A 16817-nucleotide genomic window follows, 5' to 3' on the forward strand; every position below is an offset into this window, starting at 1 on the left:
TCCTAGAGACAGAGCATTATCCAGCACTCCCTGACTGGGTGCACACATGGCAACATGCATTGCAGCAGAGGGAGCACAGATGAACATTTAGGAGACACTCATCTCTCTCACTGTGTGTCAGCATAAGGGGGAAAAATAACAAAATAATCACTTGAATAGAGTATTTCTGGAGGTATTTAAGAAGAGATAATTATTTATGGAGGAGTTTAAGAAGAGACTGGATGTGGCACTTGGTGCCATGGTCTAGCAGACAAGGTGTTGTTGGGTCGCAGGTTGGATGATCTCAGAGGTCTTTTCCAACCTGGCTGCTTCTGTGACCTGACGGGTCGTACAAACCCCGTCGCAGCAGAACGTTTGTCAGCGTTTGCGGGATGTCTGTGAGATATTTGCGGGGAGCACCGTGTGCGGGGCAGGGGCCGCGATCCCAGCGCGGGGGCCGGGCCGGGCCGGGCCGGGGCGGGGCGGCGGCGGCGGCGGCGCCAATGGGAGCGGGCGGGCGGCGCCGGGCGCGGGCGGTGGAGCCTCTCGGGCGAACAAAGAGGGAGCGGGAGAGCGCGGGGGCCGCGGGGGCGATCGGGCCATGCGGGGCCGGCGGTGAGGCGGGAGGCGCTCCATGGCCCGCGGGTCGGGGTGAGGCGCGGCGCGGGCCATGGCGGGCGTGAGCTACTCGCCGCCCTGGTGGGTGAGCCTCCTGCACCGCCTGCCGCACCTCAGCCTGCGCTGGGAGCTCACCGCCGCCGACTTCCGACCGCACGACGCCGAGTACCAGCAGGTGGGTGCTGGGCAGCGGGCTCGGACCGCCTGGGGGCGAGGAGGAGGAGGAGGAGGAGGAGGAGGAAAGGGGGATGCCCGGCCCCCGCTGGGGCTCTCCGGGTGGGTGCCCGTGGGTGTCGGTCGGTGCCGTGTCCCCCTGTTCCGTGAGGTTTTGGCAGGCAGGAGCTGCCCCCTCCATCCCCTTGCCCAGGGTCAGGGCAGGGGTCTCCCTGCTGGCGGCTGGAGGTTGTCGCTGCCGGCGAGGTGAGCAGGAGCCCTGAGCTGTCCCACCCCCCCTGCCAGGCTGCTGGAAGCCCCAAGTTCTTCTTGGCAGAAGGTGAAATTATAAAATCGTTAAGGTTGCAATGGACCTCCAGGGTCATCGTGCCCAACCTTTGACCGAACGCCACCGTGCCCACTGAACCGCATCGCGGAGCGGCCCCGGCAGCGGGGCTGGAGCTGCCCTGGTGGGTGCCCTGGCCAGGTCCCAGCGCTGCCCAGGCGAAGGCACCGTCCCGGCCTGGTGCCCCTGGCTGGACCATAACCCCCCATCGCCGGCGATAACCCTGTGCAGGCTGCGCTGACCATCCTCATCGATGCCGCCAGCCCTGCAGAGAGGCCAGCAGTGCCTTCCCAAAACCGACTGCCTGCCTGCTGGAAAACAGATGACTTAATGCACGAGAGCGGCGTTAGCATCAAGTGCACGGGAGGATGCTCGCACAATACTTGTGTGCCGCTTTTTTTTTTTTTTTTTTTTTTTTTAATGCTGCTTAGCCCGTATCCTGTGCTTGGTTGGCTAGGCATGTAATTAAAATGATTGTGGAGTGAATCTGTGCGCTCCAACATCTGTGATCTCTGCTGTCATCTTGGAACAGAGCTGCAGAGGCTCTGCTGCCTCGTTTTGCCACGCTCTCTGGTTTTGAAAACACCATTTTGCTTTTCTGAACATACTTGCAGTGTCCTATATATGCAGCCTGCTGTCATGCACACAGGCAGGAAGGCTGAGGCACCTAAACAGTTCTCATTTTATCCTGGAAATAGAAGGTATTAGAAATACTTGAGAAATCAGTATGTTTTGGCTTTTTGTTTTAAACAGATGAACGGACCTGTGGGCTGACGCTAGAGCAAAATGCGAGAGATGTATTTAAAGAGCAGTGGGTGGATACAAAGAAACACCTTGAAACCTGTAAATCAAAGGGACTTTTGACATAACTTTGTATTTGGGGCTTCAATTTGTTAATTTTAGTTCCCTTGGCTTAGCAGAGTTCAAGATGGCCACATGCAGATGTAATGCTGCACAGCAGCTGAACTGTATTTCCATGACCTCAGAGGGTAACTGCCTTTAAAACAAGGTATATGAGAAGCTGGAGATCAGAAGTTAAGAGTTCATGGAAAGATGTTCTTGGGAGTGTGTTATCGTGAAACAAGCAGTAGTTGACCTTTGAATAGATGGCAGATGTACTGATTTTCACTTAAATTGCTTGAAAGCATTCCTAGCAACAATCCGGGGTTGTGTTTGTTTGTCAGATAATTTTTCTACAGTAATCACATTCCCACTTAGAGCCTTCTGCTGTTCTCCTCCTGTGTAGCTGCCTCCCCTCCCTTGATGATATTAAGGACTTCTTGCACAGCAGTCGATGGCCTTTTAAGTCTTAACATCAGCTCGCAAGAAAACGTCTTATCAAATCCAAACTCGAATGTCTGGATTACTGAGGCATCTGTCGTCAAGAGAATGATTTGAGCAGCAGCAGCTTTGCTGGTTTTGGTGTTGGTGAGGGGGAGCAAACAGGCTCCAGCAATGCAGCCTGTGCTCTCTGTGTCGTGGTTATATAACGAAGCTGCTGTGGCTCTGCAAGTTGACTCTGGAGTTCGTAGCCACACAGATTAATTCTAATGCAGTGAAACAGGGAAACTTAATCCTGGGCTGGGAACTGAATGCTCTCTCATGCTTTAAATTGTTCAGAAGGCCTTTTGGTTTTGAGTTCTAGGCTTTTTCTATTAGCTTTGTTATGAATATGCATCTCTTGCTCTGTTTGCAGCCTGTGCTGGCATTGTCTCCCCTTATCTTTAGGAACCTTTTGTATTTAGCAGGTGGGATTGTATACATCCTCAAAATAAGGAAGTCCATTTTTAATCTTAAATTCTGCTTATTTTCTTTACTTTGTAGGTCTCATTGCCACAAATTTGTGTGTATTTTTGTTTTGTATTCCATTAGTGATTGATACCCTGATTCTTAAGTATGAACTGTTGAACTACACACTACATTTGAGTTCTCCAGAGGTTGAGGAGAGGTCAGTAGGGGATGCTAGCTGGGAGTTTATGGGAGTGGATAAGGGCAGGGCGTCCCTAGCTATAGTAAGGAAAGACCTTTACTAAACTTCATGACTTCAAGCCATTGGGTAGCTGCACTGTCATCATAAATAGACATACAGCTGGGCTCAGCGTCCCTTCCCATTCTGATTTGTTATGAGGAAAGAAGCAATGTATCCTTTCTGATTCTTTACTGCTTGTCTAGAAAAGATTTCCCAACCAAGGGAAAGCATTGCTTTCCTTATAGAACTGTTTCCTTTTGTAACCTCTTAGTAAATATTTACCTGTTCCTTGTACTCATGTGTTGATGACAGGCTTTGAATTTGTGCATCAGCTGAACATCTCACTTCAGCCAGAAGTGAAAGGCAGTGCCCTGCATTAGCCTGTTGTCATGTCACTTGTTGCAGTGCCACGTGCTCCTGCAGGTGAGGAGGCTGCTGATTTAACAAGCTTTCCACCTCTGCCTGGCAAGGATTAGTGTGATGTGCAAGCCGCTGTTCCACTGAAGCAGCAGATGAGCTCTTGTCCCCTGAAACCTCTCTGAAGCACAGGTAGATAAGCACATACTGCCAGTCTTTGAAGTCTAGCTCTTTGTCAAGTCTTCTGGGACCCTGGATGATGGGGAATATCTAGCAGGACACAGATCTGATGGCCACTTGTGCTGTTCTGTCCCGTGTAGTCTCCTTGGTCAGAGCAGGAGGGACACCCCTGTGCACCAACCTCTCTCAAGGCAGCTGTGTCCATTGTGTACCAACCTACCAGGGCTTCCTCCTTTTGTCTGAGAGCATGAGAAATACTTACAGTGGTGTTGCTGCCAAGGGCTGACATCAGTGCAGCTGCAGGTTTTGGCTGCGTACACCTGAGTCAGGCTCTGAAACGCTTTCTCTTGGTATTACTTACTCTTATCTTCTCCCACAGCATATCTTGTTGCGTTAGGCTAGAACAGTGTGTGCGAGTGTGGAGGAGCAGAACAGATCCTTCCCCTCCAGACTAGATTGTTTAAAAATGTATGTGTGTACCGATGTCCTTCAGATGCTCCACTTTCCCCACGACAAGCTGTGGACAGCAGTACAACTGGTTGTTTGGTTTTTTTTTTTCTGGGGGAATTGAGGTGAACCTCAATGTAGATTGAGCTGGGGTTGTAATCCTTCTTCTCCAGGTGTTTGGCATGCTGGTGAGTCCTATCAGAGCTGTCTTCGTGTGCTGCTTGCAGGACTTGCTCCATAGCCCTCCCTATAGAGGATCTTATCAGACCGGTTCTTTTCCTAATCCTCCCATGAATCATTGGGGTTGAAAATATCTTGATATGAACAGCTTTGTTCTGGCTGTATTCTCATCTGAGTCATACTGCAGTGCTCTGCAAAGCCTTTTCATTGTGTAGTGAGTCACAAATTCTGGAGTGAAGGGAATGTAAAAATGGAGCAAAGCTCCTGTTCCTTCTGACAGCATCATGCTAACACCAGTTCTGGTGTCCCTGCCTTTTGCTGCTGGACAAATGATGATGATCTTACCAGTACTGTCCACTTCCAATTCAGTTGATTGGCCCAGTAAGATGGCCCTGAGACTGGTGATGTCACTGGTTTAATCTGTTTAGTAATGTAAGTATTTGTGACTGACTTAGTTGAATTCACTTTCTTTCTCAGGGTAGAGTTGGTTAAGGGCCTTGAGGTTGTGTGGAGGTCACATGCTGGAAAGAAGTAGAAAAGCTGAATAGCTTTGGTAACACAGCACAACAACAGGTAATGGGATACCTGCTTGAGTCAGGGTGTCTATGGCACTGACAGAAAAGGAGCCCACAATACTTTAGCTCTTGAGTCTCTGTGTGCTGAGAAGTGTGCTGTGAACAGTGAAGGAGAAAAGAGGCTGTGAAAGCTAAGCCAGGGAACCTTGACTTGAATTTCAGCTTTTTGCTCATTGCTGGAAACTGGCAATGTTGACACGGCTCTGTGTAAACGCATAGGTTATGTGTGAATCAAGCTTGGAAAAAGGCAAAGTTCTCCAGCATCTTTGAAACTCATTCCTTGCACCACTTCGTGCTTTCTCAGTAAGAGTCAGAACTGCAGATGCACGGTTAGTAGGTGTAATGGCAACAGTGTGTGCTTTGGAAAGTGACTGGATGATTGATTCACACCAATTAAGATGCAGAATCGTGCTAAAGGAAGCATCAATAAGAGCAGGGCTGCGCTCTAGTCCTTGGTTTTGAGATGGTCTCTTCAGTGTTGTCACCCAGGAGTTCCCTGTCATACATCTGTCAGTGCTTTTGTCCCGTAATGTTCTTTTTCTCTTACCAAACGTGTGCTGAGGAGGGATCCAGCAGGGAAAGGTGCTGTGTAAGCCCAGAGATGCTTCCCTTCTTTTGGCTTGCCAACTCTAATCCAAGGCATGTGTGTTTGAACCCATAGCCAAAGGTTCAGCAAGAAATTAATTCTGTCAGGTACTTTCTGGCTCTGTGAGGCTGTTTCCCTGCACATGACAGCTAATGTCATCTTTGGAAGTATTTCTTGGCTGGAAAAACGTGATGGAGCCTAAACTGCCAAAAAACTTGGATTATAGAGATTGTTTTAGAACTTCCTCTACTGTACTGGCGTCTTATTTCAATTTTGAAACCAAGAGTCTTTCTGTAAATTGGAAACATGTGTATTAGTCAAGTTGGATGACGTGTTTTTGTCTAGTTGGCTCAAAGTCAGAGGGTAATGTGCCTTCCTTAAAGGGGTTGGACTGAAGGTTTCTTTCTTTCAAGAATAGATGGACCATTTCCAAGGTCTGATCAGCTCTCCTGCTGTAGCACTACTTTGCTTGTATTTCCAGAAAGGTTAAGCGACCCCTGTTAGTAGAATCCAATGTTTTCTAATGAATTTGAAGTTACTTTTATTTTTCTAAGAACTGATGGTAAATCCCCTCTTCCCTTTACTCGTCATTCTCTGCTGCATGAGTAACCATCAGCAAATTGGTGCTGTGGTCTGACTCCTCTATTCTGTGTTTTATCTGGAAGAACCTTTCCTAAGGAACTGCAGCACAATGAATAACCAAAAATGTAGAATCAAGACAACTTTTGATGGCTGTTTTTTACCAAAGGTAGACATACAACGTTTTCTGTTGACTGTACATCCAGTCATGCAGCAGCATATGGTGTACAGACAGGAAAAAAAAAATCAACCTTTGCCAGCTTTCTGTCTGCAGCCTTACTTTGTTTTGCTGACCCATGCTGTGCTGCTACGTTTTCAGATGGTCTCCTGAGAACTGACAGTTTCTGGAAACCCTGACTGTAGATTACCTTACTCTAGACAAAAAAAAGTAACTGTTCTAAATGTATGGTTTGAACAGAGCAGAGCACACACAGAGGGGTGAGAGGTGTCTTGGAAAAATGTGAAACACCTTGTGGGGGTTGGAGGGAAGGAGGTGCAAGTGAGTATGCAAAGGTGTAAACCATGCTTGCTTCATCTGGGCAGGATCCTAAAAGTATTAATCCTGCACAGAGAAGATGGTGCTGCCCAGCCCCGTGAGCTTCCCAGTCTTAAGAGACCTTTATGCAGCTTGCTCTGAAGGTACCATGGAAGGTATCATGCTGCTCTTAGCTGGAAGAGTAGAACCAGAATTTAAAACATTTGTCTGGTTGTGGTGGCCAGCCACTGGCACCTTGGTACTTCTGCACCGAGACAACATTTATCCTCTTGAAAAATCCCCTTTTTTTTTTTTTTTTTTTTTTTTTATATGAGTGTAACACCATATGTCTCCAGGTCTGCAAAACCTGATCACTGGCAATCTGGAGAAAGAGCCATCAAAATCAGTTCAGTCTTACCTTCTCTTCTTTCTTTTTTTTAATTTTTTTTCTTTCCCTCTTCCCCTCAATTCTTAATGCCTTTTTGAGCAGAGGAACATTTGCGCTCTTCAGGTTAACAAAGCGCCTTTGTTTAAATGTTGATCCAATAAAACAAGCACTGCTTAAAGCAGATGTGGATGTGGATTTTTAGTGCTCCTTATTTTTCATTATTAGGGAAAGTGAGATGAGAAATTCTCACCCAGAAGAACATATCCCATTAGGCATGACTCTGGAGATTAAGGGTAGGAAGTCAGGTGCTTTCTCTGACTTAATCCCAAAGCTTTGAGTGTGGATTAAGGAGCTGTGCTACAAGTCTTCTTGATATCCTACTTTTATTTTGGGATTAGATTTATTTTTGAACCTGTAAACAAAAATCTGTCCATTGATAGTGAGATGTAAGTTATGGGCCTTTGTCACATCAGATTTCCTGACATATGTGACTTGAGAACAGACAGTTGGAGGGACGAGTGCCTTCCAATCCCTTGAGTTTCTCTCTTTTTTCCGTTTATTCTTTTTTTCCCTCCTTGTTCTTCTAGGACAAGGCTAATTTTATACCCCTTCCCCCCACCAGCACACTTGCTGATGGAAGGGGTGAAGTCCAGAGTTGATGGTTGGTGCTGTTTGTGTTGATGCAATAGGACTGTGCTGTGGCAGAGCTTGCCTGGTCACCTTGGTGCGACTCCTCTCAGGGACAGTCCTGTACCTGTTTTAAGGATTGGGGTGCTGAATGCTAAGCAGTGATGGCCAAGGCTTCTCCTGAAGTCACTCTTTTATGTTCTTTGATGTCAACTGAATACGCTTGGGTGGCTGAAAGCAAGCAGTGAGTAAGATAGTGCTCACTCTTAATTTTCTTGGAGTGGAGGGGAGTCAGCACCTCGTCTGCATTAACCTCTCGATGACTGTCAATTCTCTTCTTGTTTCTGTTATATCTTTCAGTAGTAAACTTTTTACCAGTTATGGTGAGACTTCCCATTCCCCTTGAGTGGGTAGGAGAACTTGGCTTGTTTTCAACTGAATGTGATTCCCATAGCTGGGGGAAGGGACGTGATGTCTGGGAATTTATTTGCTGCAAGGTTCAGACGACACTTGAGTAACTTTGGAATATATCAGGATTATCTTCTGTACTGAACCTTAATTCTCACTTTTAAGACCTGAATGAGACTAAGAATGCTCAGGGATATATTGGTATATCCTGGAGAGTTATTTATAATAATAATAATAATAATAATAATAATAATAAAACCAGAACCCAGTAACCTTGCTTCTCTCTTTGCCAGGCTGTTTGTACTTTCAGGGTATGTCATCCTACCAGTTCTTTGTTTCAGCTGACGACGATGATTAATAAGACAGGTGAGCTAAAATCAAGGAGGATCAAGTTCATGCAGGACTTTTAGTCCTGGGGATGCACTCGTGGCAGTCTAAAAAAAAGAGAAAAAAGTCCTCACTGTTGGAAATCCTCCCTTTGCCTTCACTTCAAGGGGTGACTGAGACTGTTGGTTGTGTTGCAGTGGTGAAAAACTAGAAATTGGTTACATTTATCCTCAAACCAGGAATTACTTTTGTTACATGGTGACAGAGTCTGCAGGTATCTAGTGAACAGAAGCTGTGGGGCAGAGCCATGGTGATGGTATTTCTTTTTTTTTGTATTAGATAAACTAGGAAAGAGCAAACCACAGAGCACTTTCATGTTGCAAAAGGCTTTCATTTCAGACCTTTTTTTTTTTTTTCTTTTTCCTTAAGATTTCTGGGTAATGAGCCACTTAGAGTTTCTGAGTTTGATCTTGTAATTGTGAGCTTTAGGGTTTGGTAGGCTGCAAATGTGCACGTTTTTTGCAAAGTAGTCATTTGTGTGCTAAGGCTGCAAGGCTATTCTCTTGCAAGAAAAGAAAAGTAGGTTAGCATGCAATCCATGGACACAGCAGTTGGTGTAACTCGGTCATGACACTTGTACCGTTCCCTTCTCTGAGCGCTTGGGTATGAGGGTAACATGTACAATCATTTGTGCTTTCACATGGTCATCAGGTTGCTTGCTCCAGCAGATGTAATGTGTACCAGACCTCTTTTAAGTTGTTATTTTAAAAAATGAGCATTTTTTGGTCAGTAGTAAGAGCAGCATTGAAACCAGCCAGAGGAAGAGCTGACAGTCCCCTCACTTAAACTGGAGCTGCATCCTCAGATTTCGATTTCCTCGGTCAGTACTAAATGCTTTTTGTGGCTGATATGGCTCAGAATGGTGCCACACGTGCATATGCATGAAAGCCCTTTGTAGTGTGAAATTAGGGATGAAAGATATTGCTAATCAGTCCTAACAATGCGGGACTTATTCCTGGACAAGGGGAAAGGGGAATGTGGGGAATGGATGTTTCACAAATGTATAACACATTCAGACGAGTTTTTATGCCAGTGTTGGTGCCTGTGCACGGACACCCTTTTCAGGCTGTAAAATGCTGCTGTTCATGCTGAGAATTTAAACAAGCCGCCTATTCAACACCGAAATCCAAAATAACGCCAAAATCCAAATGGAGGCACTTCAGTTGCATAATAGTGTCTGTTACAAGGAGGCCTTGGTGCAGTAGATGATGTAATGCTCCTTAAGATAAGGCCCGGGCTGGGGTCGGGGAGAGAGGGAAAAGGATGTCGGTGACGGAACCATTAAGAGTATTGCTAATGGTATCAAAGCTCTCCATAGGGTGTTAATTAGCAAAACTGAATAATCCCAACGTTGATTGTGTTACAACTGTACATGTGGAAAAAACGACCCATTGCTTGGCGCTACCTGTTCTCTCCGATTACCATCGCTTTTTCCCTGGGGTGAACTTTCTCGCAGTTAACAGTGTGCTCAAGTTCCTGTAGCTGATAAACTGCTTATTTTGATACTTGCTGTAGTAGCTAAGAATTCTTCAGCCTGCCAAAGAGATGCTTTCTGTTGCTTGCTGAAATCGTAGTGCTTCACATCTGGGCTGTGCCTGCAGCCTTGCTATTTAAGTGCTGGTCGTAAGGGAGGTTGTTACTGTTCCGAGGCCTCTGGCAGTTGGTTATTTCACTTCCTCCCTAAACTTATGTTTAGCATATACTTATTTTCTTTTGTTTGGGAACAGTCATGTCCTCGCTGCAAGAGCCCCTAGTCTGTTTTTGGACTGGCATGGTCAGAGGGGTGACACAGGATTGCTGCCCTACCTCCAGCCCTCCTGTCCCCTCTCTCCCTTGTCTTACAGTATTCACTCCAGGAAATGCTGAGAAAGTCGAGAGTAATGGAATTCATGAAATTCAAGCTGTGCTTCAATGAAAACGTGTTTTCAATTTCTGCCTCCTTGGGAGCCTGAGACTGAACTGTAATTGTTAGCGCTGGGTGGGGGCTGGGGCCGGGATGAATGGAAGTGGCGGAGTCAGCGCTCTGCGGAGCCTCTCGCCCGGCATCTCGCCGCTCTCGGCATTCAAAGGCTGGTGTGTGCTTTGTGGCAGCTTCAGGAAGCATTTTTGTATTCAGCTGTCCAAAAGGCCCAGGCGTTTTCCTGCTGGGTTTGATCTGGCTGTCGGGGTCTGAATGACAGTGACATGTTGGAGAGGAACGTGATGGGGAGAAGCATCAGCTGGGGGTGGTTTATCCATCCCCCGTCTCTGCTCTTGATCCTGCTCCCGCTGTCCTTTGAGTGTCCTGCTGCCGATTAAGGGTGAGAATTATAATGGGGACTCAAAAGCCTTTGGTAAAACTCATTAATTCATTCCTCCTTTAATTAGACACCCAGCCATGGGCTTATAATTATCAGAGCCCAGGAACGTTTGCAGCTGTAACAAGCTGTGCTGCATCAATTGCAGAATCCATGGGATTTTGGCAAATATAGATCTGATGAGCTCTTCCTTGGTTTGGATTTTGGTGAGGAACATGCAAGGGCATAGAAATGAAGGAAGCAGCTGAGTGTGTGTAGTGGCTGACCTCTGTCTGAATCTTGTGGCTGACCTCAGCTGAATCTTGCCTCTTGGTGTTGAACTAAGAGGAAAGGGTGGAGTTGTCCTGCTTACAGATATTTTTTTTTTTTTGCTTGGGAGGTGTAATAGTGTAACTTTCAAGGAGAGAAAAGAGGAAGGAGAATCTAAGGAAGAGTTACTCAAACATGTTATCTTAAACTTTTAGCACCTGAGGGAATCACACTTTTGGAATAAGTCTAACAGGAGCAGTTGCAGGTGTTGCAGACAGTGCCCATTTTGCTGTTTGGAAGTTAGAGAATAGCTGAGTGTTCTACAATGAAAAGTACCAGGTACTTTTTTTTGAGTCTTCTGGGGGGGGAAAAAGTCAATAGCGAACTTCTATAATTTTGTAATCTCTTCTTGTTTCCAAAATGGGAAGGAAGATAATTTTCAGAACTAATTTTTGTGGCTGACCCCCAGCAACAGATGACTGGGGTCTTCTGTGAGAGCTTTGTACTACTTCTGGTATCTTCGAAATACTCATGGGCTTTTTTCTTTTGCAGAAGGAGAACTAGAGGGAAGGCTGAAAGGACTTCAGGAAAGGACTTATTTCTACTTTATTGCAACTCTACTTGTAGTTCTGATCACTGTGAATGCCATAGTAGACCCTGACAACATGATCTCCATTTAGCATTGGACTGACAGGCTGTCAAGTGCAAGCAAACCAAAAAGGCACAGACCTAGGAAAAGGCTGGGGACGGAGATATCTGACTGTCACTGAGCTTAGACAAATATGATTAAAAAGATAGGTTTGCTTCTTTTTTTTCCTTTGGATTTTGACTTGAGTAAGGTTAGAATGAACACTTCGGGCTTGAGAAAATGGGAGCTATTGCACAAGAGTAGATTAGAGGTACTGCTAGGCAATGGCAAGTGTTAATGTTCATGTTCCTTTAAGAGGGGAAACTGTTTCAGTTGTAGTAGGTGGCAGGAAAAAATGGATCAGCTGTGTTTTGGGTCTTTTTCTGTCTGGATTTAGTGGAAAGCACAGATAGCACATCCAGTGAGGATGGAATGATTTGTTTGACACTTGTGTAGCTATAACAGAAATCTTTACTTCGGATGAGAGTGCTATTTTAATACCACTGAACACCACTTCTTGTGTGCTTTTTAGTATTTCAAAATGTGACCGTCGTCTTCTCTTTGTCCTTCCTGTCCTCTCCCCACACAGTCTGAGTTGTTGTTGGCTTATGAGACCAAGCAGTGCCTGGAGCTTGGGCAGGACAGGGCTTCATCCCTGGCCTCTGAGGTCAAATGTGCTGGATCACTGGCCTTTCCTTACATATGTATATATCCAAAATTCTTACAGGTTAGACAACAGATGTTGAATCAACCTGTGTAGACAAGTTAGTGAGAGCAACAAATTCCCAAAGCTAAAATAGCCTTTCATTCCCATAAGGACAGCTGAGTAAACGTCCTGGTGAAGTTCTTGGCTGGTCTCGGAGACCATGATCTAGGAAGCTTGATACTCTAACAGTGAACCTCTTGATCACTGCAGAGGTTGGTTTTTTGGGCTTTTTCAGCTTGACCTGTTGCAAATTAAAAATCTCTTCAAACACAAGCTTTTCAGCATTTTCAATGCTTCAATATTAAATGTGAAACTAAAGGTGGCGAATATAAAATACGTCAAGTGCTGTTGAAAGAATTCTCCACGTGGACAAACGGCACTCTGGGATGTTCTTCCAAGGCCTCTGTGCTAGCAGGCAGCTCTTGGAGGAGCCGTGTGAGTGATAGTAGATGCTGGGAGGGTTCTGCTGAGGTGTAAATAACAAGGTTGGACAGTTAACGCTGGCTCTGCTGTTTTTATTAGTGCAGCTTAGCTCTCGCCTCGGGTGATGTGGAGGTTATGGGAGAAGGAGGAAGGGACAAGCTGTGAACTTGCCTCCTCTCCCAGCAGAGGATGATGAGGAGGTATGAGGATCTTGTTACCCTAATCCCCCCTTGGCATGTTAATTCTTCTTGTCTGTGTACTCCCAGTATCTTAAGTCTGAAATTCTTACTGAGGCATCGGCTTGCTGGGTCACGTGTGTCTCACTGCAGTGCCCTTTGCACCTTTATTGTGTGCATTTTGTTGCAGCTATTAAAGTTCAGTTGGCTGCTATAGTATTTCATTGCTCTTAATTTTGTTCTCAAGAAAATGTTGCTTTGAGAGACTGCTGCCTGTCTTATTACTGTCCTAAATACATTTACTAGCTATTTGCTAGCTATTGCATCTTCTGCCTGTGATTGACCCACCTCTTAATGTCCTCTGCAGATCCAACTTCATTTTGTGGATATATCTGAATCATCTGCTCATGGGAGGAGATGTACCTCTTGTACCACAGCAGTGACATATCCAACTGGTGAAATGTAGTTCTGCAGGTATAACCTCTGGGCAGGACTTTCATCACTAACTTAATTATTAGGTTTGGTTTACATGTGTTGGCTTTGGTAAGAGTGGTCTTGATTATTTGGTGCAATAAATTAAATATAAGGTTGCTAAGAAAGAAGCAGTTTTAAGGATAGACTTTGAGTACTCATCAAGTACATCATCAAGTTCAAACCAGGCATGTCTGTATTTCTTTTCCCTGCCAAAGTGAAATTTGCTGCTTTGTCTGATGTAGTGAATGCTGAGCTTCCTTTCTAACATCTGTGCCTTCAGATGGGATTCACCAGCAATTTAGTTCTTTACTTCCTACTCACAAACGCATATATGACAATTTCTTTGATACTAAAGCTAGTCCTACAAGACTTTCATCCTTGGGGATGTGCTCAACTAGCCTTTGACATGCTGCTGCCTTCTGACAAGTCACACTGGTCACATCTCCTGGGAAAACAGAGATCCTGAGTGTTTTCTGTGTAGCTGCACTCGGACCTTGGTCAGTGCAGTCTTGCCCATGTGCTATGAACACAGGCTAACTGTAAACAGGGCTGAGAGCCTCTGGAAACAAGTGTTGTCCTCGGATTTATTCTCCATGAGGGATATCTTTTTCTGTTAGAACAGGACGGGTGCGAAGAGGAACCGCAGTGTTGTTCTAAAGCTGCAGTGAGCAAGCATTACAGGGTGTAAGGTTTGATGTTAACTGCAAGCTGTATATTCTTTGTGTAGTCAAAACATTCGCTATACTGGGGTAAGCATCTTGTTCTTGGTACACCTGTGGTTTGGGCTGTGTGGCTCTTTGTGTTCCACTACAGTATTTCTGTCTTGCCTGACCTGGATGGGTGTGCTGATGGCTGGAGCTGTGCTGTAGGTGAGGAAGGGTTCAGAGCACATGTGCGCTCATACCATCAGTTGGGGGAATGGTGCTGGCCACTGCATGTTGTCATCAATGCTGCACTTGGGGTGATAGCTTCTTGGACAATCCTGGCTGTAAAAATCTAAAGCCCCTCCAGTGCTGCTGAGTGGGGTCTCAGTAGGTAGGAAAGTGTCTTGTGTGATTCCCAGCTGCCTGCAAGGAACAGGGTCTTCAGGCTATTTACACTGCACTCTTCACTGTCATGTATTTACCATCCAGGCAGCACCCAGATAACCCCCCATGCCTGTGCCCATGGCAAATAGGCTTCCAAGTGGGGTTACTCATTCCAGGCACGTCCACTGTCCTGCTCTGTAGCTCAAGCTGAGTTAGTCATGCGTCTCACCGAGCGTGTCAGATCTGAGACGATCTGTCTCTCTTGCCTCTGCTCTCTGAATCCTTGCTCTTATAAAAGACAGTAATCAACAAAAGGGCAGTTAGAGTTGTGGAGCTTGGTTATATGATCTTGTCACTTCTTTCATTCTGATCTTTAGACTAAAGAGATGGTGTTTTGAGCGCTGAAGTATTTTCAGGGTCCTGGGAAAGTGGCTGGGACTGTACTGTTCAGCTGCAGGGCACTGTCTAAAATTAAATAGTGGCAGCTGGTGACATGAAAATGGAAAAAAAATCTCATTTTTTTTTAGGAGAAAACCAAATGAAAACTTGATGCCATGCTATTCCTTATGGTCATACTCTGTGTCTGGAAGCTACTGTTAAAGCTCCCAGTCATTACACGTGGGATTGCACTATCATGCCTTTAAATGTATGCAAAAACCTGCTCATGTTCCTTCACTTACATGCTTTCCACATGAGGGTATAATCTAGTGACAATATAATCACTTCCATAGCAACCAGCATGTCATAAACAGGATTATGGTGCCTAGTAAGGATGGAGGGCACAAAGAATTCAGGAAGGAAGTGCCCCCTCATGTAAATACCCTCATTAACGTGGAGCAAAGCAGGGTAAATAATGATGTGTGTGCAGAGAGCAGCATCCTGCTTCACCTGCTGTGTGGCACCCAGGGGCTGTGTCACCAGAGAACAGGGGAGGAGGAAGGGCATTCACGTGTGTGGTGTGTCCTTTAAAACCACAAAGCCTTAAGAAGGTGAATCTGTGTCATTAGCAAGGCAGGATAAACCCTATAGAGAGCCTGTTACTGATCTCAAGGTGCAAGTGCAGTGGGCAGCCTTGTCTCAGCTAATGTGATTAAAACCCTGAAGGCACCAGGGACATGTTCTTGCCATCTCTCTCCCTGAATTCCTTCTTCCCACTCCCCTATCCAGAGCACCCTCACCCTCCAGTCTGGAGAGGGTAAGGTTTGTCTGCTACAAAGTACTGCATTTTTTCCCCCACTAGTGCTGTCTGTAGAGTTAAGTTAAAATGCTTTCTCAATACACACTCAAGCTTGCTTTCTCTTTTTAGTAAAAACTTGAGATGGCTGTTTTATTTTTAAAGATGGGAAGAACCAGCAAAATCAAAAGCTTCTGTCTTTAGCTCCTGCAATGAAGACTAAGGGTGTCTTGTGATGTTTTTCTGCAGACCCATAAAGGAAAGAGAACTACATCACTTGGTATCGTGGTTGGTTTTATGCTGCATAGATTTAAGTGAGAACAGTTACTGAGTGCTCTGTAAGAGTGTTTGAGCAGATGCTCTGCCCTACTTTGTTCTGCAGTTTATGCACCACTTGCCTTCATTCAATAAAAAGCAACATGAAAACATGGGAGTTATTGCAGATATTTGTTCTGTGGCTTCAGGATATTTTATCATGGGGCTCCTCAAAACCTTTTTCTAGTGAATTGCTCCCACTTTTTGCAGTGTTTTGGTGATGTAACAAATGATTCAATTGCTTCAGTATGTCAAATGTACTGTTTGGCTCTTTCCCAGGAGGTTTAACACCTGCTTAAAGGGTGAAGAATTCTGGGCAACTGCTGCCAGCCCTTAAGTGCTGTGAAAAGTCTCTTGTCAATGTTCCAGCTTTCTGTGTAGGTTGGGAGTCGAGATAATGTTCCCCACTAATCTGATGTGCTTGGTCAGACCAGATCTAACTCTGTATTTTTGCCTAAACTACTTTTCTTGGTGGTGGTGTTTCTTGTGGAAAGGGATCCTAATCACTAGTAATGAATTGCTAAGGAGGATATAACTCTCTTCTTTTTAGCTTCAGAGAATCTGCAATGGATGCATTTTTACTGGTGGTCCTGCAGTTAATGAAGTCTGACAGCCCCACTTGATTAGAAAATAAGCTTCAGTAAGAGATTCTCTGAGTCCTACACTGGAGCATGTAGTTTATGCTTCTCTTCGTCCTCATTAGGATGCTCACTGAAAATACATTCACAAATGAGGCTTAAAATACCTGTCTGTAAAGAATAGAAAGAAAAATTTCATGTAGGGAAGGGTGGATCTTAAGTTTGAGATATTTTAAGTGCAAGTTGAATGTCTGGTGTGGCCTGGCCTAGAAATATGTATAAAACTACTCAAATGCAAAACGATTCACCTGTGTCTCCCTTTTGTGGCATATTTTGTGAGAGAGTTCATACACGGCCTGGGGCTTTTCTGCTTTACACACTGATGAATCCCACTTTGGGATAATGTCCCAAACAGGCAAATTGCTGATCTGCACAGGTAACAAGGTACCTGGTGCTACAGAAAAGCTGTTTTCAAACCAAAGTTAGCCATGAAGGTAACTGTAGGTATTAACACT

General features: G+C 45.2%; 1 protein-coding gene across 2 annotated transcripts in view; it reads left to right on the forward strand.

Moving 5' to 3' along the window:
• The first annotated feature begins 563 nt into the window (after nucleotides 1-563).
• TTYH3 (tweety family member 3) overlaps nucleotides 564-16817 on the forward strand; it is a 75911-nt gene continuing 59657 nt past the window's right edge. The window contains exon 1 of one of the 2 annotated variants that reach the window (XM_027683488.1): nucleotides 564-772. In XM_027683488.1, coding sequence (XP_027539289.1) covers nucleotides 650-772 — 123 coding nt within the window. In that variant the 5' untranslated portion in view covers nucleotides 564-649. The remainder of the gene's footprint in view (nucleotides 773-16817) is intronic. The other variant, XM_027683489.1, reaches the window with a different exon arrangement.

The sequence above is a fragment of the Neopelma chrysocephalum genome, unplaced genomic scaffold (genome assembly GCF_003984885.1).
Source record: "Neopelma chrysocephalum unplaced genomic scaffold, ASM398488v2 Primary Assembly neopelma1_65, whole genome shotgun sequence".
In the NCBI taxonomy this organism is placed as follows: domain Eukaryota; kingdom Metazoa; phylum Chordata; class Aves; order Passeriformes; family Pipridae; genus Neopelma; species Neopelma chrysocephalum.